The 27713-nt window shown below is 42.6% G+C and overlaps 1 protein-coding gene across 1 annotated transcript; it reads left to right on the top strand.

Moving 5' to 3' along the window:
- On the top strand, positions 1 to 26522 carry LOC307019048 (E3 SUMO-protein ligase ZBED1-like; the record flags this gene model as incomplete). Its single annotated transcript, XM_079649665.1, has 3 exons — positions 1 to 220; positions 651 to 2303; positions 26434 to 26522. The coding sequence occupies 3 exons, from the start codon at positions 1 to 3 to the stop codon at positions 26520 to 26522; spliced, it is 1962 nt and encodes a 653-aa protein (XP_079505791.1).
- Positions 26523 to 27713: the final 1191 nt, after the last annotated feature.

Genomic DNA, 27713 nt, shown 5'->3' with positions numbered 1-27713 from the left:
ATGCCGCGGTGCTTTAAATCCAGTAAGGTGTGGGACCATGTGACGAAACTGCCGCTAAATTCTGCGAAGTGTAACCTGTGCGGGAACGTGATCAAGTGCGCTGGGGGAACATCGAACATAGCGAGGCACTTGAGGAGAAACCACAAAATAGAAACAACTCCACATGCGGCCTCAGCCACATTGGCGGCGATGTTTGGCGTGCAAAATAACAACGATCAAGGTAAGCTGAACAATACTTTTGGAGGATTTTCAGTTCAGGAAATAGGCTTGTAAAAAATTGGCATTCTTAGCATTATAGCAAGATATACTAGAAGTAGCATCGGTCCGACTAGCCGACTAGGGTGTTTATTCAGCGTCATCTTTTATTATTATTATTATTATTATATTATTATATATATATATTATATATTAGTATTATCAACTGATTCTTAAATACTACATTTTTTTTTAAATCATGGCAAGTTTGCAACGGTAGGTATTATGAAATCTATGATAGTCTTATTTATTTTGCATGATCACCTGGCAAGATAACTAATAAACAAGTAATAATATATTAAAGATTTCTTATTTCCTTTATTATTTACAGTAACCCTGAGAAAGTAGGACTATGCTTTGGTTCAATTGGTTAATCAATTTTATTTTGCTTTCAGCCCAGGCCCAACCTCCACGTGCCCCACAGCCCCCACCTGCGTCCCACACTGCCACTACTGGGACACCTGCCTTACCATCACTAGATTCATTACCGTCAACGTCAAGTTCCACTTCCACTGTGGCCAGCAATACTGTAACGCCTTTCACCTTGGCAAAGCTTACCAAGATGCCTGCAGAGAAACAGCATAAGATAACCGGCAGATTGTGTCATTACATTGTAAAATCGCTGCGCCCATTCTCCATCGTGGAAGACACATACTTTCGGGCATTCCCAAGCGAGCTGAACACATCCTACAAAGTCCCAAGTCGTGGAGAAGTATCAGAGAGGTTCCTCCCCAAGATGTACGAAGCAGCCCTTCTCAATCTCAAGACTGAGCTACAAGAGGTGGAGTTCGCGGCCTTGACTGGAGATGGTTGGACATCTAGGGTGGCTGACCATTACTTAACACTGACTGTCCACTACATGAAAGACTGGGAGATGAAAGTAAGAGTCCTACAAACGTTGAAGGCAGAAGTTTCCCAGACAGGGGACAACATCGCGGCCGAGATTGGACAGTGTTTGAAAGACTTCAGCCTCGTGGGCAAAGTAGAGGTAATGACCACTGACAATGAAAAAGCCATGGTCAATGCTACTACTAGTGCAGGGATTCCACTGTCTCTAGGATGTTTTGCCCACACTCTGAATCTTTCCACACAGAAGGCCATGAATGTGCCAACTGTAGGCACAATGCTAGCTGTCATCAGACCTCCCATCATATTTTTCCTCAACTCATATCTTGGCAAGATTGTGCTAAAGGAGAAACAGAAAGCGCTGGACAGACCATCACACAACCTAATCCTGGATTGCAAAACCCGCTGGAACAGCTCTTATATGATGGTCGAGAGATTTGTGGAACAGTACCCAGCAATAGTGGCTGCATCATTCGATGAGAGACTTAAGAAGAAAGACAGCTTTAAGAAGCTGCAACGATGCACAGACAAGGACATTGAGAGGATGGAACACTTCTTGGAAGCGATGAAGCTCCCTTACATGATAACTGTGGCCATGTCATCTGAGAAACGCCCAACATCAGGACAGGTGCTCCCCATGATCGACAAACTGGAAGTCCATCTGGCTGAAAAAGAAGAAGATGAGAAGTTCATCAAAGACATCAAATCAGCAATCAGGAATGATCTATCTACCCGGTACCAGGATGATGCAAGGAGAGAATTCCTTCAAGAGGCTACCGCCCTAGACCCCAGGTTCAAGGGTTCCCCTGTTGTGACCGTGGATGTGTGGGATCGGATAACAAACAAAATCGAAGTTGCCCAGGCCCAAGTACAGGTGAAGAAGGAAGCTGAGGAGGGGGGAGCTATGCCACAGTTGCCACTACAGGTCAAACAGGATGGTCTTCGTGACACTGACACACCTCCTCCCACTAAGAAGGCAAAGCTAACAGCCATGGAGGAAATATTCCAAGATGAAGACGATTTCATGGTGACCCACATTGAGCCACCCCTGCCTGTCCGACTACGTATTCAACAAGAGATCCTGAAGTTCAAATGCATGCCAAAGCTGAAATCAACAGATGATATTATTGCTTTCTGGGGGGGGAAATCTGATGAGCTACCATTGCTCAGTACATTGGCAAGGAAGTACCTGATTGTTCCTGGTACGAGTGTACCAAGCGAGCGTGTCTTTAGCACTGCTGGTAATATAGTGTCTGCCGAAAGAGCAACACTTCACCCAGACAATGTCAATATGCTGTTGTTCTTGAACAAGAACACATAGACTTGTACTATTGCATATTGAGTCTTGTATATACATCACTATGTATGTAGTTGTGTTGTGTAGTTAGTAACACATGTAGAGTTCTACAAAAGACATGGTGTAGACACAAGTTGGAAGGGGGCACAATAAACCTGACAAGTTTGAATTTGAGTTGATTATGAGTTTATTTTCAATTGATAATTAGCTCACAATAAGTTCACTTTAGTTACTCACACAACTTGACACAAGTCCGGACTTATAAGTCCGGACCTGAACCTGAACCTCTGGACTTGAGTCCGGACCTGAACCTGAATGTGAGTCCAGGTACATAGCACTACGTGTGTGCACCACGACAAAGGAGCCTCATTCACTTTACATTGGGTTTTTTTGCGTGGTGCCGACACGTAAATGTAGCAGAGTGCGTGACTCCACCACGCAATGCGGTGTTAAGGGGTCGTGGTCGAGTCACGCATTCTGGTGAGACCAGGTTGTATTCTCCATGAATTTAGCCTTTTTAAAATATGTTCACAGTACAATTGTATTTTCTACATGTTTTCTTTAATGTACTATTTATTGGATTAAGGTTAGATGTATCTACTCCAGTGATATAATATTTGGGGTTTTATTGTATTTTAGTGTTGCCTATGTAATTTCTACACTTTTTTTACCGTGCTTTTGTAATTAGCAGACACAGGGTTATTTTATTTCAAATGCAGCATGTCTAAGACATTTACAACTGAATTATATCCTCAATTCCATTTGGCAAATCTTATCTTCTAATCTTTTCTCTCAGGGTTGTAGTCTAGCTTGTTGCACATGTTACCAAACCACACTCATATCACAGAAGATGCCCAGTTATTCTTTTAAGAATGGCTTGGGAATCGGTGGGTTGTAAGTTCATATTCCAAAACGGACTTGAGTACTTGAGAGTGGACTGTTGGCCCATACTGATCCCCAGGCGCTAAATATATAAAATAGCACTGCTCCTAGTACTTTCATGGGTTAAATGCAGAGTCTACATTTAGCTTTCTTTGCTGTGTACATGGGTGACAGTGAAATGCAAATCCATAATGCAACATTAGATGGAATCTAAAAGTGCTTATATGTAGAGACCATTTCCCTCTTCATAGAAAAGAATAACAGGGAATAAATAATGTAATTTCTCCCTTTTGGCCACATTTTTCCCCTCTTAAAAACAGGCTCAGCTGTAATTCACAGATATCTCTCTAATGAAACTAAAGGCCAAAAGACATTTATAATTCAGTTGACCATTATTACTGTACTTTCTTTTATTCAGTGATGCCTATGTAATTTCATCTTTTTTTACAGTGTTTTTGTAATTAGCAGACACAGGGTTATTTTAATTCAAATGCAGCATGTCTAAGACATTTAAAAGTGAATTATATCATCAATTCCCTTTGGGAAATCATATCTCATTTGTTGAACGTCAGATAATAATAGATACCGTCACATGTTTTATGTATTATCTTCATTTGCCTATGAGGATAAATAAAGGTCCATCTTAAATTATCTTATGGACTCACTACACTGATGGTTTGACTTAAAGGACATCAAGTACATAATGAAATGATAATTCTCCAACAGTGGTACTAAATAGTGCAACTGGTGGCGAAACAGAAGTCTCAACATGACACTTCTTTCAGGGAGTGAACTCTGTGAAGTATTGCTGGAGACACTTTAATAGACTTTTCAAGAAGGTCTTTTTAGTATTAATTTCACAGCTGCATAGCTACAAGAGGATTTAATTTGTTCGGGCCAAACACGGTCTGTGTGACTCTTTGACTCACACTGTGAGATTGGAGAAAGACCTATTTGGTGGCTACACATCTAATTGCCTGTGAATTGCAGCATGCCTATTTCAAGCCAAATGATATTTCTTCCTTTTCATCCAATGCAATTTCAAAGCAATGAGGTCGATGAGTGCCACTGAACCCAATGAGGCATTAAAAACTGATAAATGTTTGTATTGTTAAGTACATGTCCTTATACACTATGTTCAAAGCGTCTTCTAACAGTAAATGTACTTAACTTTTAATATGCCAGGCTAGTGAGTAGGACGTCCTCCGTATACATCGAGCACGAGACAGTGGAAGGACTTCTTTGAGGACTCAGAGCACGCTTTGTCCCGGGGGTTGGCTGTGGCTGACAAGTCTTTTTTTCAAATATCCCTTACTGGGAACAGGGAGAAAGACCAATCACCCGCTTGATTAGATTAGCGGACATGGGACAGATAAAGTGTCGGTTGGCTGATTGAGAGAAAACGAAACGCAGGCCAGGACCTTCTCCTGCGGATCACATTAATTGTACTTTAAGTCTGCGGGCCTGCAGCTAAGCTAACACTTCTTCCCAGGAACGCAATTAATATAGAATGTCTACTTGTTGCCATCCACATCCAAGTGTGCTGGTGACTTTTCACACACACACACACACGCACACACACACACACACGCACACACACACACACACACATAAATACTCTCACTCAGGCTACAGCTCTGAGGGTGATTAGTAGCTACGTTAGCTGCCTCCCAATGAGTTTTACCACAATCCACATCTACTGCAGCATGCAGGTCTTACGAGCAGAGCATTACAGTTTTTCTCAATTGCTAAACCCACTATTTAGAATCAAAATTCATTTCTTCAAAACAAGAACATAGCCATCTAAACAGAAACACACTTGCCATAAATCTGAATATCTTTTGCAAAATGCACTTACATGACCAAAACTGGTCACAAAAAAGAATAAATCGATCGAAACAGAACAAATTGTCCTCTAATGAGACAAATGTGTTTTCATAACTGAAACTCCGGTCACCATAATAACACATTCTACCATAACAATATGCTTTTCTTGCAAAGTGCTCTAAGGCACTCAAAACTAAAAATACCCCTTTCAAAACCAGATAACTTCTCCAAAAACAAACATTTGTCAGCTCATTAGAAGACTATTTGAACAGTCATTACTAATTGGCACACTAAATACTGACTACAATCATCAATACACAAACCTCAAGCTATCGATATTGGAAACTGAACGGAAAACTAACAAGTTGGGAGAAACAAACTTATATATAGGAAAAACAGTGTGTTACTGTAACTATGTCATTGTTTTTATGTCTCATTTTCAGTAGAGCACCGTAACAGAAACAAAAGATGAATAGCAATACACTGGAAAAAAAATAACATGGGTAAATGATGTAAATCAGCAGTAAAGCAGAGAATGAGATCTATATAGCTTTACTGATCTGCTCTTTGGCGTCTGTCTGGCCACATAGCCTCATCTACGTCACAGCGTATGTCTTCCCTTGCAAGGCAGCGTGGGAAATATCTCCTTGCGTGTCGACACCACCCTTGACAGGATTCCGCAGAGATGTCCCGACAGCCAGCATTCATTGCGTCCAAAAGGGGCATTCTGTCATGAGGATGATGGTCATAAACCTTCCATCTCCAGGCAGAGAAGAACTCCTCAATGGGGTTTAGAAATGAGGAGTATGGAGGGAGGAACTCCATGGCCATGTGTGGATGAGCTTCAAACCATGCCCTCACGTCACGAGAGTGGTGGAATGCCACATTGTCCCATATGACCACGTGAGCCGACCTCACTTGATCCCTCTCTTCTGGTGGCACAAGTCGGTCATATAGGACATCCAGGAAGGCAAGGACACGTTGCGTGTTATATGCTACCATTACAGGGATGTGAGCAAGGACGCCTTGTGTCGAGATAGCCGCACACAATGTTATGTTTCCTGCCCTTTGGCCTGGAACAAAGACTTTTGCTCTTTGCCCAATGGTTCCTCCCACATCTCCTCACTTTGGAGAGGTTGAAGCCTGCTTCATCCACATATACAAAAAAAAGTGGTAATGCATTGCCTTCCAGCTCCGTCATTCGCCAAAGAAAATGAAACAAACAGAGGACCGTTTTACATTACTGTAAGCAGTCCGACATACTAAAAATATAGGCAAGCCATCACTGTGATTGAGGTCCTTACCTGTACATACCGGTGCCTTAACTCCTTCACACGGTCAGAGTTGCGTTCAAAAGGAACCTTATAGATCTGTTTCATTCTGAGGTGGTGCCTCTTTAACACCCGGTCAATGGTTGCAACACTTATAGATGGAATGTTACTGAAGACATCCTGGTCTACAATTATTCTGGCCTGAATCTCCCTTAAGCGGATTTCATTGTTGGCCACAACCATATCAACAATGGCAGACTCTTGTTCTGGAGTAAAGGCCTTTCCTCTGCCACCAGAGCGGGGTGCTCTTTCAGTTCTATCAATACATATTTGAGAATGTTATGTACTGTAATATAAAAACAGTGATCGAAACCTACATAAAAATAGAAATGCATGAAGTGCTGTAAAAAAGGGTTACAGTAGCTTACCTATTTTCGTGCCTGAAGATCCTAATAATGGATGCCACTGTTGATTTCCGTATATTGGGCTGAACCCTTTGGCCAGCCTCACTGAGGGACATGCCATGGTTTATGACGTGGTCCACAATAGTTGCACGGGTGTTGTCTGAAACTACTGTTCGCATTGGTCCCCTTTCAACTCTTCCACCACGCATAAGTACAGCCCTCCCTCTTCCTCTGTGAACATCAGGGTTCCCTCTTCCTCTCTGAACAACAGGGTTCCCTCTTCCTCTCTGAACATCAGCCCTCCCTCTTCCTCGCTGAACAACAGGGTTCCTTCTTCCTCTCAGAGCTCCTCTACCTACTCGATCAGCCACTTTGTTCACACACACATCTTACTGAAGTGAGGGAGGTCTTTTATAGTATTCTCACTAATTACAATTACGATAGGAAAGTCATTGATATCAGCTGTGAGTAATTCATTTACATGGAAGTAAAGTACTCAATTCACCCCAATACAAAAAAAAACATTTCTCAATGTGCAAAAAGGAAAAGACCACAATTACTGACTGTAAAAATGTGTTGCTCTACTATCAACTATAGCTAATTGGTTATAGTTGGTTTGAATACAGTTGCAAATTATTTCTGCAGCCGACTGTCATTGGAGACATAACACTGACATGAGTTCCTCTGTAGTTTTTTGCAGAGATTGGTTTTCAGTTGGTTCAACTTGAGAGCCACTTAAGAAACAATTTTCTTTTTCCACTGACCAGAGCATTAGAGGAGCCATCTCATAATGTCAACGTTTACAGTGGTACAATGCCATTGTGATTGTCCCTCACAACAACAACAATGGTGGACTTCAGCCTACCCTGTCCTAACTACAGCTGTTGTTTTAAGTATTAATCCACAATCCACATATTTCCCCATAAATGTATATTTTTTAAAACTTCTAATTGACAATGTTTGTCGGGAACACAAACATCTAGTAACTAACCCTAACAATGTCGAGGTGGCGTTTTTGTTCTTTGTAGTACAGTAGGAGTCTATTTCAGTGTGTGTGTGTGTGTGTGTGTGTGTGTGTGTGTGTGTGTGTGTGTGTGTGTGTGTGTGTGTGTGTGTGTGTGTGTGTGTGTGTGTGTGTGTGTGTGTGTGTGTGTGTGTGTGTGTGTGTGTGTGTGTGTGTGTGTGTGGTGTGTGTATCTGTGTGTGTGGGAGCAATGTGCTCAGGAGAAATCAGTACTTCCCCAACAAGACCCCCACCTGAGCCTCACAGTGACGGTGGACAGCACACAGAGCAGGAGATGCTCAAATTGGGCTCTTGGGACTTTTCAACCAATTAAGGGTTTGGTTGACCTATCAGTCAAGAAGCATGCTTTAAATAGTTGGTTCAAGAAATGTATTCAGAGAAAAGTGCCCAAATGTTTTGTGCCTAAAATAAGAAGTTACAAAATATCTATTGGATAATTTAAATCAAGCATTTTCATAATGCTCTACTTACTTCAATAACCATAGGATTTCAGTTTACATTTGTTTTGGGAAGTTCATTTAATATGGGGTGCATTTGAAATCACAGACAATGAGGAGCCACAAATTGATGCGACCGCACAGGTTACATTTGAATGAAAAATGACCTTTACGAATCTGCTTTACTAGCGTGAATAAACCAGAGGACAGACACTGGAGGAAATAACAGAAATAAACATTGTCTGATGATTTCTAAGATTAGTCAGGCTGAATTTCGGAATATCTGTCAGTAAAGCAAACACACGGATTTCCCAAAATAGCCTATAAAATTGATTTCTTAAAATAATGAGAAGCTGAGGGTTGATGAATCATGACAATGTTATTTTTTTTCAGGCAGCTACAAGAATGTTTTATTGTCTTCCCTAGGCCTACTGTTAATCTAACTGTCTGCTTAAAAAAATACACATCAGCAATGTTTTTTAAATTACTCTCACTGCCTGAACGGTAGACACTGGGACGTACTGCCAGTCTAACCATATGGTGTTAAGTAATACTTCCAATTTAAGAGAGCCACGAATTTGGCGCTATTTAACAAAAATTCACTAGATAGCTTGTTTGCTAAGGTAAGCTAGCTCACTAGGTAGTGAACATAGTGAAATCACACACTGACAGTTGAGTTCGGTTTGAACTTGTTTTTATAAATGTCAACACTGTGGACCTTTGTTTACCCTTCTGGCAGTGAGAGTTATTTTAAACTGTCCGACCGGCTAATATGTTTTGGTACTTTTCCTAGCTCCTCCTTGGTACCTTTCGCAGGATCCATCTACAACCATAGCCGTGGGAACATGTTTCAAATGAGGGGTGCTGTGGGGATGACACCAGGGCTGGTTCTGACCAATGTGCTGCCCTATAAGGCAATATTTTAGCTGGCAATGAAAAACCTCTACAAAAGACCACTACACTGCAAAAAGAGAAATATATTGACATGTTGGACAGCTTATATAACAAGGCTTCAAATTTATTATATATTATAACATGTTTTAATTGGAGGGGTGGACTTCACATCCTCTAGGGGGGTCCGGGGGTACCCCCCCGGGAAGATTTTTTAAACATTTTAAAGTAAAATGCTTCAATTTGGTGCACTTTGAGCGCCCAATTAGAGACTGATCTAGGGGGTTCAACTCTAAACACCCATATGAAAAAGATCGGTTTGCATTTTATCAATCAAATAAGCAGGTATGTGAACATTTCCAATAACCTACCATAGTCAATAACAAATACATGTAACTTATTTTATTTGCGTTGTTCATTCATATCTTATTTTACAAGTTAACATTTATTTATGTATGTATATTTTAAAATCTCTCCCGTTTTAAACGATATTTTTGGTTTACTGTCCTACAGTATACATTGGAATGATTTCAAACCTGTTTTTATTTATCCTAATAATTATAAAGGTGTGCCTTGGAAATATTTGTTTACATAAATTGTGATCAAAACGTTTGAGACCCACTGAGATAACTTCGACTAAAGTGAACTATCTAAGCCCTCAGAGTCCTTTACCTCACTGAGCCTCTCAGTCTGACAGGAGAGGACTCTCCCTCCACATTATTGTAGAAACAGCTTCTTATATCCGTTAGCGCAGCAGAAGCTAACAACAATCCCCACCGGTACCGCGGTATCCCCTCTCTCTATCTCTCTCACTTTGGCTGTGAGCTGCGGGCGCCTGCTAAGCCAACATCCCCCACTTCATCACTTACAGCACCCATCGTACAGGGCAAATGGAAAATGTAACCGGGGAAAAGGGTGTTATCTTTACTTAATTATGAATGTTGTTACATCAAGGCTGAAAATTCGTTTTTTTTTTATTATATCTTGTGGAAGTGCAGATCCCCTGTCCTCCACCAGGGGGTGCTGCAGCACCCTCAGCACCCCTACTTCCCACGGCCCTGTCTACAACACAAAGTTATTAAAAACATTTCCTCCTACCGATCGCCAAAGTGGTAGATGATCTCAAATAATATCCATTGTTTACAATGCTTATAGTGTTAACTAGAATAACTAAGACATAAGGTTGTAACCGGAAGAGGGAAAAGGGGCGGGGCTACATAAGGTTAACAGTACTACAGGGATCTAATCTAATGTGCGATTGGTTTGAATTTGACGTGACACTTTACATCTGATCTAATCGTGAGAAGTTCTTTAAACACTTTTCCTGAACCTAAAATTCACCTTCATTGCCCCTCTTCTCATCCTCGCTCATTAAATCCTTCCCCGAATGACTGGTTCCTCCCCATTAGTTGCCCTCTGGAACTTTCTCAACTCAAACTTCTTCCTCCCTATCCTCTTGTCACTTCATTTTTTGATGCTGGTTTCTCCCTAACAGTCTCCTGTATTCCAATCCTCTCACCAGAGACTCAAAAATCCTTCTGTACTCGTTTGAATTATTCTTGATCTCGGGGATGTCTCCCTTTAATTCCCTGGCAGACTCCGATGCTGCAGGACATGTTCCCACAAACGTCTTACCACACTGAAGCAATATTCTGTCAACTTTTTGGATCTTTTAATGTAATATTTTCGCTTGTTTCAATGAGAACGTTTGGGCAGTTCATGATGTACTCTGTAAGAAAAATTGAATAAGGAACCCAATCTAAATATCACAATTTAGGTGCAAGTCATGTAACCTGGATACTTTCCTTTACCTTTGGGTTACCTCAATATAAAAAGGCAATGCCCATAACCTCAAGGGAAAATACATCAATAAGATGGCTTTAACAAGTGGAAAGTTGCTTCTATCCTTTTTAAATATTTAAAATGTATCTTTTCGTTTTTTAAATAGTGCTTTTGCTCTGAATGCTTTACGTTTTCCAGATCATACTTAAATACTTAAGTAGCATTATACATCTACTACTTTAATTTGTAATGGAGTATCTTTACAGTGTAGCCTTAGTACTTTTACTAAAGTAAGGATCTGAATACATCTTCACCACTGACAATGGATTATTTGTATATAATAAACAGGGGTTTAGTCCTGTGATCCTTCTCTTTGTGGTAAAATTGTCCTTCTGATGCCACACTGGCCACACTGACACAAACAGCTACTGAAAGCTCCTTCACAAGTGCAGAAAGCCAATCAGAAAGTCTCAAGTGAGACAATTATAAGTTCCATCCAAAATGTGCCGCCTGTCCGACAACATACCCTCTGATAGACTATGATTGTGCATCACACCCATAAACACACGCCTTGCGTTGCTGAATAACTAACCGTGTGATGTGAGATGACACTTTTTAAGAGAAGAACAAATGGGGTCCTGCCCTCTTTTCTCCAATCCGCAACCCTCTCGCTAAACACTTTAAAGAGCTTAGGGCTTTATTTCCAATCGCTGCCATGTGCTTTCAATGGGAGTGGCGAAAAGGTTAATGAATTCACCACTGTAAGCCACGACCCCCCCTTTACAGTGGACACAGAGAGAGGTGGAGGGTACATGAGGCTCCAGGAGCATGCTGATGAAGTAGCAGCAGTAGAGGAGAGTGCCACTGCCCCCTGAAGGTGGAGATCTGCAGGTGCAATTCCCGTTGGAGAAGGGGAATTCATTTAGCAACATGTCTGTAATTAAATTGTAGAATGGTCTTTATTGTTTTTTTTGTTTTGAGTGAAAGATAATGGTTTCACTTTAGATAGGTGTTATATGCTCCCCCTTGTTGTTCTCTATCTTTAATTTGCTCCCTCTGCTCAGGTGTTCTGATCTTCACTAATGATCATATGAAATGGAGGCTGGAGGAGAAGGAGCTCGCTCTGTCTCGCTTTGGTTTAAGATGCAAGACACCGCAACTCTCAGTCAACATAAGTTTTTTAATTTGTGCTCTCTATTTTTTCGTTCCTTGTGTCATTGTGAATTCATTTTTTGCAGCTTTATTTTTTTTGTTTATTTTTTGCATTGATTTAGTTTAAAAAGGCCCTATTACTGTATGCGTTAAGGGGTTTCCCTTTCCTGTAGTGTGTTATATAGGTTGTTGTGCATGTAGATGGTCTGCAAAGGCTAACATCCCAAAGTTCCCTAGAGGGAGTTTCTCTCCCACACACTTCTTTTGTTTCAAAATAGTGACGTACATTTGTAACACACACGCTTCTAAGACATTTATGAACATTAAACATGTAAACATGTCACAGTTGAAGCACAAAATAAAATTATGAACCTGAAAGTAAGCATAATAGGGCCCCTTTACTTCCTTGGAGAGGTGTAATCATTTGAACATTTATAACAACTTTTTTTTAGAACAAGCCTGGTTTTAATTAATTTCCTGTCCTTGTCTCCAGGTAGTTTGACAAATCATCAAAGTAAAATTAAATTAAGTATGAATTTTCATAGTTAATAGAGATTTAAACATTATTTTGTCTTAAAGAGCAACTTCCAGTTTAAAGACACCTGTAAATAAATGTGTAGGAAAATGATGAATACACTAGATTTTCAAAAGAATATACAGAAATATATACTACAGTGACATCTGGCGTCGTTTTTGTAAGAAATGTTCACTTCCGCATAAAAAAGCCTCGTCACCTGACCTCCCGCGTGTGACGTAACATGGGGGAAACAAGGGGGAGAGCGGCCGGTGTAACGTATTTATAAACATGGATCCCAATGCTAGTTTCGACACAGAAGACACAGAAGAAGTTGAACATGAATATTCAAATGCATATGACGGACCACAACCTTATAATTATGAGCCTGCTAGGCGTCCGAGAGACCAGGAGCAGCCAAGGATTAGAAGAAATAACGGCCATCGGAGAAAAATTGAGCTGTGGTGTGAGGAGAACCAGTGGAGAACTGGGCAGCTATCTTGGTGAGTGACCGGCGTTAGCTACAGAATGTTAGCTAACGTCACATCACAACATTGTGAAGTTAGCTATCATATATCAGGCTATAACTAAAGTAGCATTGATAATATAGTAACGTTACTGGCAGGACTGTTGATACTGATCCATAACAGAAACTAATGCGCAAGTATCAGCCGTATCTTGCGTTACCTAATGCAACTCCAAACTACGGTGCTGTGTACCGGAGGGGAGACGTGAGATACGGCTGATACTTGACGATCTGGCGGAGAAAGCGTGTGGAGCCTCCGTTGATATGTCGTTGTAAATGGCTTGACGGAAAGCAGGTGTGTAGTCGGGGAGGGTGCACAGCTGATTGCAGCCGGTGAGTGGAGGTTGAGCCGGGAGCCAGGAGTGACAGCCACCACGCACACACAAACAACACAGGCAGGGGGAAACAAACAAACACAAAGGAGACGGCTGGAGCAGTACAGCCACCACAGCGTTACCTAATGCAACTCCACACTACGTATTACGGTGCCGTGTACCAGACGGGAGAGAGAGAGAGAGGTAATACGGTTTCCTGATAAAGCTGTGGAGAGTATGTTCTGCAGGGAGGTGGATGCACAACGCACCGAGGAACGAACGCTAGCTCCGGTCCCTTTCCCGTGAGGGAAACTGTGGACTCGATGTCCTGACAGGCTGGTATTTGTGCAACCTGCACAAACACAATACTGCACCATGATTACAAATGGTGAAATACAATGTAAAACTACCGAAAAATACCAGCTCACTAAAACACAACCGCTCAACTCAACGCAACTACTAACTATACCCGCGGTCAGAGAGCGGAGATGTTTACCCTTTGTGATGTAATATGACGCGTTTGACGTATGACCTTAAAAAAAAGCCGTTTTTAAGAGTAGAGCTCAAAATTGCTCCTTTCCCTCTGAATTCCTGCCCTTATGTCTCGTAAAACATATCAAATCCTACATTCACTTTTTTAATTGTAATTTTCAAGCAAGTTTAAGCATAAATGTATAAGAAAAAACAACCTGCAAGATGCTCTTTAAATGTGTTCAACATTTGACCCATTGACCCATTTGAATATGTTACTTTTAGCTCCAGAAGCTTCTGTTATTGCAGTGTTTTGGCACCTAAAAACATAATTAATTGCAGCAGTTTGTGTAACATTGCAATGAGGAAGCATTCTGGTCAGGGAGTATAAAAGCAGGCGGTGAACACTGCTGCATTGTAAGATCACACTCCACCCTCTGCCTAGTAATCTTGTTAGTAAGCAACAGCACATGCAAATTCACCAACAAGCAGAGGCAGATAAAAAGAAAACGAGAGGCTTAGATACAGAGAGAGAAATATCTGTCTCTCTCTTCCTCTCAGTGTGTAAGAGGCGGGTAGGATTTGTGTATCTGTGTGTTTCTCTGTCTCAGTATCTGAGCTGCATCTCAACAACTTGACAGAGGGCGTCAGCAGCCAGGGACCTGAACCAGTGACCAGAAACAATCCCCAGGCAGGCTGTGTATTTCTGCTTTCCCTCCACACACACGCACGCACGCATGCACGCACGCATGCACGCACGCACGCACGCACGCACGCACGCACGCACGCAGGCAGGCAGGCAGGCAGGCAGGCACGCACACACACACACACACACACACACACACACACACACACCCCCCCACACACACACACACACACACACACACACACACACACACACACACACACACACACCCTCCCTCCCTTGTAAATCAAAGCCACAAACACAGCTCTGGAGTCGGCCAGTGGAACATCAGGTGGAAGAAAATCCAATCTATTTTATTGAGATACTATTTGCATAGTGTACACTGTGGCTGTTATGATTAAAACAATCATTTCAACCTGCTTTTTTTTTATTATATTTTTTTTTACGGAAAGCCAGCAGAGCAGAAAGCACATTATTGCAGTGATTGGCTGTGGATAAAAAAGACATATCTCTGCCCCTGCATCCCATGAGGCCGTATCATTCTTTTTGCAATGTGGTGCACGGTTCAGCATTCGGAGTCACGGGCCAGCAGCATTGTGTGTTTACTCAGTACTTCTGAAGTCCATGGAATGGACGCAGGGCCTGCTCTGTGTTTTTTTTCTACTCCCCGCGCAGTAACCCCCTTCTGCACTTAAAATGACAAGCAGCACATATGTGGCCCTGCAACGCTGAGAGAGACAGAGACAGAGAGGGAGCAGTTGGGGTGGATGCACTATCCTTTATTTATGGAGCTGGAAGCAGCCATGACTGACAACCTGGGATAGCAGAGAGGTCTTTTTCCCCACGAGAGCCTCAGGCTGTCTCACACCCAGGACGCTGTCACAAACACACAATCGTCAGCACCGTCGACTTCCTATCTACAAAATATCACCTTGTCAGGGTTTGCTTTTTCTTGAGCAAAAAACAAAATTCTGAGTGAATCTGGAGAAGGGTTGCCAACCTATAGACAACAATGTAAGCTTTAACAACACTAACGCCAAGAAAGAAGGAAAGAGTACTCGTAGATCGTTCAATTACGTAAAAATACTCTAAAATGCCAATGCAAAAGGACTCTGTTGCAAATTAAGGTCCTGCCTTAAAAATCTTACTTAAAGAGCCTGTGACAGCCTCCCAACAACTGTTGTGCAATGAAATATTGGGCTACTAGTCACCTCGAACCGTCAGTTTAAAAAAGAAGTTGAGATACCGTTCCGATAAATATCAATAATTTCGAACATCGCGGGGAAATTCCTTCGACTCATTTTGAAGTTTTGGGGGAAGCCGGAAGTGACGTCAATGCGGGAACGCTTCACTGTGCGGCGAGAGAGCCAAACACGCACAAAGTGTGTTGTCATGCGTAGAAATTGTGAATTACTGAGTTTAGGAACGTTAATAACGTTTTAATGAAGTTGACTACAGTATATTCATATTTGTCAGTGCTTTCATGTCAATTCGGCGAACATAAACATAAATGATCGTGGTGAAGATGATGATTAAATTAGGATTAAAAATCGGTAGTGAGAGCTGCTGAATTTCCTCCCGTGGGATGTGATATAAAAACAAATCGATTATTTTTGTAGTTGTAAACACAAGAGGATGAAACTACATTTATTAGTGATACATTAAATGATGGTGAGTATGATGATTTAAAAATCGTTTGTTTGAGCCGGTCTGCATTTCCTGATGAGAAAACAAACCGATGCTTTTTGTAGTTGTAGTACACCAACATGGATTAAACGTGTGGTTTTTTTACCACAATGTTGGGGAAATTAATGGATAAAATGCACGGATTATTATTATTATTATTATTATTCCCACTCCGATCGGGACACTCGGTCCACCGTTTCCCCGCAGCGAGGCTCCCCCCGTTGACAGTTTACGTGGGCTGGGTGCAGTGGCGGACTGGCCATCGGGACGAATCCCGATGGGCCGGTACCGAAGTGGGCTGGTCGGATAAGTCACTAGCACATCCCCCACTCCCCCCGTTGACAATTTACTAGCGGTACCGACGTGGGCCGGTCGAGAGTCCCGGGATGATTTTTAGTCCCAGTCCATCACTGGCTACATGACCGTATGATCGCCCATATTGATGCACCTAATTCCTAAACTTCTAACAGATACAACATAAACCGATCCTTCAGACACGTTCAAAATGAAACTGTCATCGCTGTCATCGCTTGCTGCTGTGTACGCCATCGTGCGTTTACATGCAGATGCTGGGATCCTGAATGGTGCAGCTGGAGCGCTGTGCCCGCAATGACGTCACACATAATTTGGCGGGACTTGAAGAATCCCCGAGAAGATCCAGAAAATGGTTAACATTGAAGGGCAGATTAATGGTTATCAAAGTACAAATATCCAAAATCAGTTCAGTAACGGTTTTCAAGGGGACAATATTTACTCAAATTGTTGGGTTTGGATGATGGGGGAAACTCGTGTCACAGGCTCTTTAAAGAGGCCATTGTATTTATTTATTTTATTTTTTGGGTGGGAAGTCCCTTTCCTGTAGTGTTTCATAAAGGTTTAGTTCTGCAAAAGCTCAAATCCCGAAGTTACCTCCAGAGGGAGTTTCTCTCCCAGCTGGTACAGAAAAATCACATTTGAATGACATTAAATATTATTATGTCAATGTTGACTTTAATTTATTTATTGATATTTTGTTTTTTTTGCTAATTATCTGAATCAGAAATCATTTATTAATCCCACAGCGTTACAGTGACAGAAATAAAAAAGAGGAAACTAACATATAAAATATAGAGACAAGTACACGTGAGTAAAAAAGATAAAGACAAAAAAGTACAAGTTTGTAAAAAAATTAAAAATAAAGACAAAAAAGTACAAGTTAATAAACGAATGGTAGCAGACAAAAGTATTGGATTAAAAAGTGAAATATTGACTTCCCAAATGTAGAGTAGAAGTATAGCATAATTTTATAATACTCATATAAACTAAAGGTTTAAAATTCTACTTTAGTACAGTACTTAAGTTAATGTACATTACACCAATGCCAACCAATCATCCATCCATCCATCTTCTCTCGCTTATCCGTGGTCGTGTCGCGGATGTAGCAGTTCCAGCAGAGAGCCCCAAACTTTCTTTTCCCTGGCCACTTCAACCAGCTCTGACTGGGGGATCCCAAGGCGCTCCCAGGCCAGCGAAGAGTTATAATCCCTCCACCTGGTCCTAGGTCTACCCCTTAGTCTCTTCCCAGCTGGACGTGCCTGGAACACCTCCCTAGGGAGGCGCTCAGGTCCTTACCAAGTGCACGAACCACCTGGCTCCTTTCGACGCAAAGGAGGAGAAGGGAAATCAACATATTGGAAATACAAGGTTTCAATACAACAACTGTTGACCTGAAAAAGAGCAGATTGGATGAGGAAGTGACGGATACACGAGCACATTTGATCCTGACAGGCTTAGAAACTGTAAAAAGTCTTTCACTGCACTGCCGTTTTCCACATATACCTCTTTTCCCGCTTTAAAACTGATTTGTTGGAAGCGGTGTCCACTCTTGGCCCGCCAGCGCTGCAGCAATGAAAGAGAACATGAAAGCTTCTGTGCTCCATAAATATTGCACCACGCAAACATGTTTCGCCAATTTACACTTTTCTCCTTTGTCTGACAGCTCCATCAACCAGCTGCTGGGTGGTATCCATTCGTATGAATAAAATATCAGTAGGAACAATCTTTGAAAAAAAGTTTCTCTCCATCTGATGCAAAGCGTGGATGTGTTGGACTTCAGAGAAGCGAGTGACAGCTCTCACATTACTTTGATTTGATCTGTTCTAGCATACAAAAGTGCATTCTATTCAATGGGATACAAGAGCGCTGGTCTTTTTTTTTCCCTCGCAAAGCTAGGCCTATATACAAACTTAAAGGCAATGGAGAACGATACATAATATAATGGAAATAAAATGTAGTCTACTTTCAGGGCTCTCGCTCTTACCGCAGAGTGTTTAAATTGTAAACGTGCTTGTCGCTGCCTTTACAATGTGCCTGACAAATTATTAGCAGCAAGTATGAGAAACATGAAATGCCTCCTCAGATCGAAATGCTTTTTAATAGCAGAGACATGGTGCATCGGTGGAGTGTTTGCTTTGTTGGCAGGAGATCACTTCACAGAGCTTCCATTGGTCTGACAGCCGGGGAGAGCTCTGTAATAAGTGCCTTAACAACTGAAACAGCAAGCAGCCGGATGACAGGGCTTTCATACATCATGTTCGCTGATCGATAAAGGAAGACACCTTCCTAAGAGCAACCACTTGTCCTGAGACTTTGAAAATCAGTCTGATAAACTTTAGGTGGTTGTGCCAGTGGTGCAGAGGTCCGAAAATATGATTAAATCTGTCAGGTCACAGCTGAACTTTATCAGCAGTTTGCTCAGGCCTGCTACATGCTACGAGCCGGTGTCTCTGTGAGAGATTTCAGAAGTGCAGGGTTGGGGGGGTTACTCTAAAAATGTATTCCATCTCAATTTCTAATTACCTGTAAGAAAAATTATTAATGAGTAACATTCTCAGAATCTAAAAATATAAAAGTTATGTTGTGCTTTTTGGGGTTTTCTATTTACTGTAGTGTGTTATATCGTTTTTTGTGCTTGTAAATGGTCTGCAATGGTTAAAATCCCAAAAATGTCTCTCCCAGAAAAGCTGCTCCTTTAACAACAAACATAAAATGCATTTTTTTGTTTTGTTGTAACATCGTTCTCCTGCTAGTAATCCCTATCTTTTAGAAATGTAACTGAAGTAAAAGTACAAAAGTATTGGTATCAAAATATACTTAAAGTACCAAAAGTAAAAGTACACATTCTGCAGATTGGCCTATTTCAGAATAATATATATGATATGTTTTATAATTATTGATCATTAAAGTATTATCAAAGCTGGGAAAGGTGCAGCTATATACATACATACATATATATATATATATATATATATATATATATATATATATATATAGATATAGATATAGATATAGTTTTAATGACTTTGTATACTGCAGGGTAGATTGTGAATTTACTCCAGGTGTAAATGAAGTTGTATTTAAGAGTTGATTGTATTTTACATCATTAATCCAAAACTACAAACTAACTAAAGGTATTAAATAAATGTGTTTGAGTAAAAGTACACAATTTAGCTCTGAATTGTCGTGGAGTAGAAGTACAAAGTAACACAAATGTTACTTAAGTAGCCTACAGTACTTGAGTAGATCCCACCTCTGTCCATTACAACCCAAACTTGAATGAGTGCCTGCTTTGCCTGGAGCAAAGATTATTTCTTTTTTTAGTGTGTGCAGTATACCTTCTTTCATCTACTATTTTGTGCGATGTGAGTGTTACGATGGAGATACTACGCACAGGCTCCAGCTGCAGAGAGAGACTAAGCTCGCAGGACAATTACAGTGATACATGCAGGAGGTGTTGGCCTTATTTCCACATGGCTCAGAAGTCAATTTGAATTGAAGGTGTTAATGCTGGTGTATGAGAGCTTTCTATAATATATATTCGTTCTATTCAAACATGTGTCTGTATGCCTGAGGGAGATACAGCACAGAAACTCGTTGTTTTCAGTCTCAGGCCAACAAGCTTTATTTATCTAACCCATAATTAGTTTTGGAGGTCTTCACACCTTTACCTTCCCACTCTAAACATATCATTCACTATCCCTAGACCCTTGGCAGTAGTTTCATTACAATATAAAGAAACAACATTGCAGTATGAAGTAAATAAAGCAGAAAATAACAACACAAACTATATATGTAACGCGTTAAGGTCATTTACAAGATATGGGTGTGTGCAAACCAGGCTAATTTACTGTACTACTGTGAACAGTTGAAATAACTGACAAATTGTATAATCCCAACCCTAGCCTATTTATTCATTACCTTTATAACGTACTCTCTGGTTCTGTACAAGAATGGCCTCCACTGACTCTTGGTCAATACCTCAGTCCATGTACTATATACCTAGCGTTCTCATGTAATACATATTCTGTTAACTCAAACCATCAGTACTTCTGCAAGGCTGTTTTTGCAGAACCATATCAGATCACAAGAGGACATCTGAGCCACCCTCCATGACCATGGAGGTTGGCAGTCAGATACCATGATCAAACATTGATTTTGTATCCGTCTTTCTTTGGTTTCATTAATTTAGGTGTTGGACGTTTTTGTTTCTACCAAACCTTGAATTCTATATCCGGGCCTTTGACTTTAGGTTTTCTTCACCGTAACATGCAAAGTAATGGAAGCATGAGATGCGGCATTCATACATCTGGTATTATGGTGCTAAAGAGTGGGAAGACAATGTATTTCTGAACTCCCTCATAGCAGGATGTTGGGTCGGTAACAATCCGTCCACCTGATAAGATGGGCCTCAAACTGAGCTGAACTGCTATATTCCAGAAGAAAAGCTGATGAAAGTGTATGTCGTCATGTAACAGGTTAAAATTCATCCATCATGCCAACAATCTCATTAACTGTACATTATTATTTGCCTGACCTACAAGTCATCCACCCATCATTCATAACATCCATTAAGATTTGTTCATTTTCAAAAAAAACTTTAATGATGAAGAGCCTGATGTGTTTTTTTTGTGTTTGAAGTTTATATTTTATCATTATAATCATAATCATTTTTTTATTTCCATCCAGAGTATAGGTGTTCTACAATTAATTAAATAGAATTGATTCCGCACTCATTCTCGCCAGAAAATGTTAATTTAACAACATACTGTATGAAAACTGAGTGTATAAATGAACTTTTCTCTTGAGGCTGTGCAGTTGGCGCAGGCTGATGTGTTTTCTGTCTCAGTGTGGTGTTGCAGGGCTCCGAGCTGTGAAGTGCTGCTAAATGTGTGTGTGAGAAGGAGGAGGCCCTGCTGTTTACACCGAGGACACTTTGATACCATGTAGTGTAGCATGTATCTTAGCCTGTTTGTTGTGTTTACATGTGTGAGAGTGCGTGTGAATGACGTTGCGAGCACAGCTTCGGGACCCTGGAAGGAGTGGGCTTATCGAGGATCTATGCTTTCCCACACTCCCGTGCTCTGATCCCCGCCAGGCCTGCTCTGATTTCCCTGGAGGGAAAACCCTGCGGCAGCACTGATATTCTCCACCACACTTTATCTCTCCAGCAAAGTTAATGTGCAAACATCCAGACGTGCTGGCACACTCAGGTGAGGCTGAAGGTCGGGCCACCGCCAGTCAATTAGCCACTCAGCATTAGCACGTTAGCATTCATCCACAGACAAGCATTAAATGTGCTGCCTTTATTTGGGATGAGCACAACATGTTGTTATCAATTTTGATCCATCAGTGTTTCCCTTTTTTATCCGACTGAGACATAATTGATTCATTATGTGATATTTTGTGTAAATCTTTGGATGCAATTCAATTCATCCCAAACGCAATTGATTGTGGCCAAGCTTTGCACTAACAGACATTTAAAGAGGACATATTGTGCTCCTGTTTAAATGTCACCTATTATGCAACATCTACTTGTTCATGTCTTTTATACATAAACATGTGTCCCCTCTTCTGACAGTTTCAGGAAAAAAGATTGGCTCACTTTTTGTCCTGATCCATTTATATAAAAACCTGTCTGAAAATGAGTTGATCCGATTTTGGCCACTTTATGATGTCCTAATGTTGCTTGTGTCACCATTAGCCAATAACCAACCAAGGTAACCCCCCCCCCCCACACACACACACACCTTATCACCTGAATCTCCTCCTAGATCACCATTGTGTTATCTTTAACCAAATATCTCTGAGGGGCGTGGGGAGTGGCTCCTTAGTAACAGACAGAGAATCAGCACTTTTGAAACAGGGCTGAAACAGAGGGGTTTATGGGAAGCTATAATGCATGATCTGTTTCGTATGTGAAGCAAAACACTTCAGACATGTTTTGTATATATCTGAGACCTATAATATAGGTCAGGGGCAAAACGCAACATCTTGCAAGAAATAGCGTCTGAGGGCTTCTTAACATTTAATAAACTATGAATGTGCCATATCCACTTAACGGGAAGAAACTCAGCTAACTGACAATGTGAAAACAGTTTTAGCTAAAGGAAACACAAGGGTTATAACAAAGTCTCTAAATTAGCCCTGAGCGAAAAAAATGCTAACGCACTTAGCAAAGAACTCAAGGTAAAATACCCTTATTACTTATCGGATCTGCACAAACAAGATATCGATTAGCAAGCTGAGATTCCACAGATTCCAGAAATATAAGTATCATCACTGAGCGATCAGAACTCGACAGGGGGAAGAAAACACAGACATCACACCACGTAGCTTTGCGGAGCAAACACGGCCAATTTGTCTTACCTTTTGCTGTTTCTGATCAAAAGTTGTGTTCAATGGCATCAAAACGATAAAAACGATGCTGAAGGTTAATCCAATGGTTAATGTGTCTGTCACTTTGAAATGATTACTGATAATCCATCTTCATATTTACTAGTTTGAGCCTAGGTTTCAGTTTTCAGTTTTCAGAGTGTATAGCTTTCGACTGCTGACGTCACTCTCACTCTTTATATGGGACGTGTTAACCATATGATCAAAGATCTATTACTGTTATTTGTTTGCTTACTATTTAATGTCCCACACAGCCATATTCAGGACTTTAAAACAAGCCTTTTGAGAGTTGTAGAATGTGGGCAATAACATTCATTATTCATTATTTAGCTTTTACATCAGGCCATACCTTTTTATTTAATGTCCCAAAGAACCTTTTTTTAAATAGTCCTATTCAGGCCTGTCAAAGAGGTTGTTCTGAGTTGGCTGCCTACCAGTTCAAATGTATTCAGAACACATTGTTTTGCTTGACTAAACGCTATGCTAAGAAATGTTGTTTTTTGTCGACTTAGTTTGGGCTTTATGTTGACCAACTAATGTGAAAAGGCTATATATATTTATATATATAAATGTACATATGGTACTGGTCTGTGAATTAGGTTAAATGTGTGTTTTGCTTTTGATAGTGAGTTTAGTATGTAAATGTTGGGGGGTTTATGTGCAGCTGATTTTATGCCAATGGGACAGACTGCAAGGGGCAACATGTTCAGATGTGTTTTACTTTTATACAATGTTCCGGGCGGCACCAAAGTTGTTCTGGAAAACTGTCCGACACCTCAGGAGGGGGAAGCAGGGAACCATCCAAGCTGTGTACAGTAAGGATTGGACGTTGTTGACCTTAACTGATGGAGTGTTAGGGCGTTGGAAGGAGCACTTTGAGGAACTCCTGAACCCGACAACTCCGCCCTCTATGTTAGAGGCAGAGCTGGAGTATGACGGGGGATCGACACCAATCTCCCGGGGGGAGGTCACTGAGGTCGTCAAACAACTTCACAGTGGCAAAGCCCCGGGGGTGGATGAGATCCGCCCAGAAATGCTGAAGGCTCTGGGTGTTGAGGGACTGTCATGGTTGACACGTCTCATCAACGTTGCGTGGAAGTCGGAAACAGTACCGAAGGAGTGGCAGACCGGGGTGGTGGTTCCCCTTTTTAAAAAGGGGGATCAGACGGTGTGTGCCAATTACAGAGGCATCACACTACTCAGCCTCCCCGGGAAAGTTTACTCTAAGGTACTCGAAAGGAGGGTCAGGCCGATTGTCGAACCTCAGATTGAGGAGGAACAATGTGGATTCCGTCCTGGTCGTGGAACGACGGATCAGCTTTTTACTCTCGCAAGGATCCTGGAGGGGGCCTGGGAGTACGCTTATCCAGTCTACATGTGTTTGGTAGACTTGGAGAAGGCGTATGACCAGGTTCCCAGGGAGTCACTGTGGGAGGTGCTGCGGGAGTATGGGGTGAGGGGGTCTCTACTCAGGGCCATCCAATCTCTGTACTCCCAAAGCGAGAGCTGTGTCCGGGTCCTCGGCAGTAAGTCGGACCCATTTCAGGTGAGGGTTGGCCTCCGCCAAGGCTGCGCTTTTTCACCAATCCTGTTTGTAATATACATGGATCGGATTTCGAGGCGTAGTCGTGGGGGAGGGGGTCTGCAGTTCGGTGGACTAAGGATTGCACCACTGCTTTTTGCAGATGATGTGGTTCTGATGGCTTCATCGGTCTGCGACCTTCAGCACCCACTGGATCGGTTCGCAACCGAGTGTGAAGCGGCTGGGATGAGGATCAGCACCTCCAAATCTGAGGCCATGGTTCTCAGCAGGAAACCGATGGACTGTCCACTCCAAGTAGGGAATGAGTCCTTACCCCAAGTGAAGGAGTTCAAGTATCTCGGGGTCTTGTTCTCGAGTGAGGGAACAATGGAGCGTGAGATTGGTCGGAGAATCGGAGCAGCGGGAGCGGTACTGCAGTCGCTTTACCGCACCGTTGTGACGAAAAGGGAGCTGAGCCAGAAGGCAAAGCTCTCTGTCTACCGCGCCATTTTCGTTCCTACCCTCACCTATGGTCATGAAGGATGGGTCATGACCGAAAGAACGAGATCGCGGGTACAAGCGGCCGAGATGGGTTTTCTCCGCAGGGTGGCTGGTGTCTCCCTTATGGATAAGGTGAGAAGTTTGGTCATCCGGGAGGGACTCGGAGTTGAACCGCTCCTCCTTCGCGTCGAAAGGAGCCAGTTGAGGTGGTTCGGGCACCTAGTTAGGATGCCACCTGGGCGCCTCCCTAGGGAGGTGTTCCAGGCACGTCTAGCTGGGAAGAGACCAAGGGGTAGACCTAGGACCAGGGGGAGGGATTATATTTCTTCGCTAGCCTGGGAGCGCCTTGGGATCCCCCAGTCAGAGCTGGTTGATGTGGCCAGGGAAAAGAAAGTTTGTGGCTCTCTGCTGGAACTGCTTCATCCGCGACCCGACCACGGATAAGCGGGAGAAGATGGATGGATGGATGGACAATGTTCTACACAACCATTTAATTGTTGTATCAAGGCTTGTGATATCGTTTGAAATGTGGGACAACGTTCAATATTTGTCCTTTTATATCAGGTTGATTTGTTTTTGTTTATTATTCAACACAACAATGTTTTCATATTGTTGTCATATTCAGGCCTGTGCAACAGGTTCTGAGTTGGCTGTATGCTAGCCAGAAAGCATTATTTTTGCTTTACTAAATGCTATGATTGCCAAGCAATGTGATTAAATCTATATGGGAAGGCTAGTAGTACATACGACAATACATTGAAAGATGTGTTTTTATGTTGTTTATTGAATAAAAAAGGCATGTCGGTGAAGCATAAGTCCGGCCCTTAATGTGATTTCAATTTCCCAGAGTGGCCCTTTGTGAAAATGAGTTTAACACCCCTGCTCTACGCCTTTCTGGTACACAGAAGTGAAACAGAAGATTGTTGGCCAGCCCTGGACAGTTCCTCAGTTCCTGGAGTGCTGTCTCAGGAAGCGGGTGCATTAGGGGCGTTACCCACTCTGGGCCAACCTCTCCAGGCTTGGCTCCTGAGAGGGAAATGCTGAGAAGGGGTGGACTGTCTGATAAAGTTATACAGACTATCCAGGCAGCAAGGGCGGTATCCACCACAGCCTGTTACAGGACAAAGTGGTTGGGATTCCTGCAGTCACTGGAACTGGTACAGCCGGGCGATTGGTTCACAAGCCATCGACCTGAGGGACGCTTACTTTCACGTAAAAATTACTGGAAAGCCAAAACACAGGAAGTATTTGCGTTTTGCCTTCCAGGGGATAGCCTACGAGTACAACAGACTACCGTTCGGCTACTACCATAGCATGAGGGTTTTATTTCATCTCAATGTCCTCATAGTCATGGTCCAGGGAATGGGCAGATGTTCCACACAGCCCAATTGATCTTACACCTAACCAAGTTGGGGGGTTGCGGTCAATTGGAAGAAGAGCAGTCCAATATATCTGGGGATTTTGCTCAATGCAGCCCCCATCGAGAACGAGGGGTACGCCACCATCGAGAGCGGGGTGTACGCCCCATCGAGAAGGAGGGCAGGTTACGGGCCACTCTCTTAGGGGACAGACAGACGTGGTGCGAGGAAGGGATTCTAGAGCCTCTGTCTGGTACATTGGGCTCTATTCTATCCTGGCTATGGCTACTGTTGGACAAGGGGCTTGCTCATGCCACAGTCAAGGTGTATGCAGCAGCCACCTCGTCCTGTCATGCGGGATTTGGCGGCAGATCAGTCTTTAGCCAACCGCTTATGAAGCGTTTTTTGCAAGGAATCAGGAGACAGCGCACAGTGGTGCATGTCTCCACCCCTCAATGGGAACTGCAATTGGTGCTCGAGGCTTTGGTTACAGAACCGTTGAGCCTCTGGAGCTCTCCTCCCTGTGGGCGCTATCATTGAGAGAGAAAGAAGCAAAAGGAAACAGCTTTGCTGCTTGCTTTGACTTCTGCCAAGAGAGTATGCGAACTGAACGCTATATTGGTGCACCAGTGTTGCCTTCTGGTTCGTGGTGACCGTGGCAGGGCGACACTCAGACCGAACCCCTCCTCTGTTCCCAAGAACCTAAGGAGTTCTTCCAGGTCGAGGGTTATACAGCTAGATAGCTTTAGTCGTCCACCTATGCACGGCGGCATCTTGGTCTACGCCAGGCCCGTTCATAAGGTAAGTATCTCTTAAACATGTCTGGCTCCTTTTTCATCGTCGGTGCTTGCTGGGGCAACACAGGACTGGTGAAAGGAGGAGGGCTGTGGGTCAGTAAGCTGTATCTAACCCCCTTGGACATGATGCACTTACGTTGTCCCATGCTCCTTAGGGACCTGGGAAACGTGGTGTGCAGTGTGTAGTCACTTGCACTGGCACCTGCAGAGGGAGTTATGGGGTTATTCATACCAATTAAGCTCTACCCAGCCAAGGAAGCTGCGGCCCCGACTTCTCCACGGTCTCAACCGGGTGATAGGAAGTTGGGGTGCGGTGGCTGTTAACCAAAGGCCGGTCAGGGGCAGTGTGGTGGGTCGATGTTGTGGGACGACAGGGTGTTTATCCATTGGGACTCCACCCACTGTACCCATAGAGTCCAGTAGAGGGCGGAGCCTGTGTGAGATAGAACGGTGGGTTACATATTGTAAGCCTAGTTCTATAAGCACAGGTGGAGACCTCTACCTAGGGGCCCTGTCTTTCCTATGCCGCTCGCTGAAGAGGGTGTAGGATGACAGTCAGGAGGCGTAGCCGCCTTATATACTTTGAGGTGCGCGCGCAT

The sequence above is a fragment of the Notothenia rossii genome, assembly GCF_949606895.1.
Source record: "Notothenia rossii genome assembly, chromosome: 1".
In the NCBI taxonomy this organism is placed as follows: Eukaryota; Metazoa; Chordata; class Actinopteri; order Perciformes; family Nototheniidae; genus Notothenia; species Notothenia rossii.
Note: the sequence above shows the minus strand (reverse complement) of the source record. Positions and strands in the feature narration are given on the sequence as shown.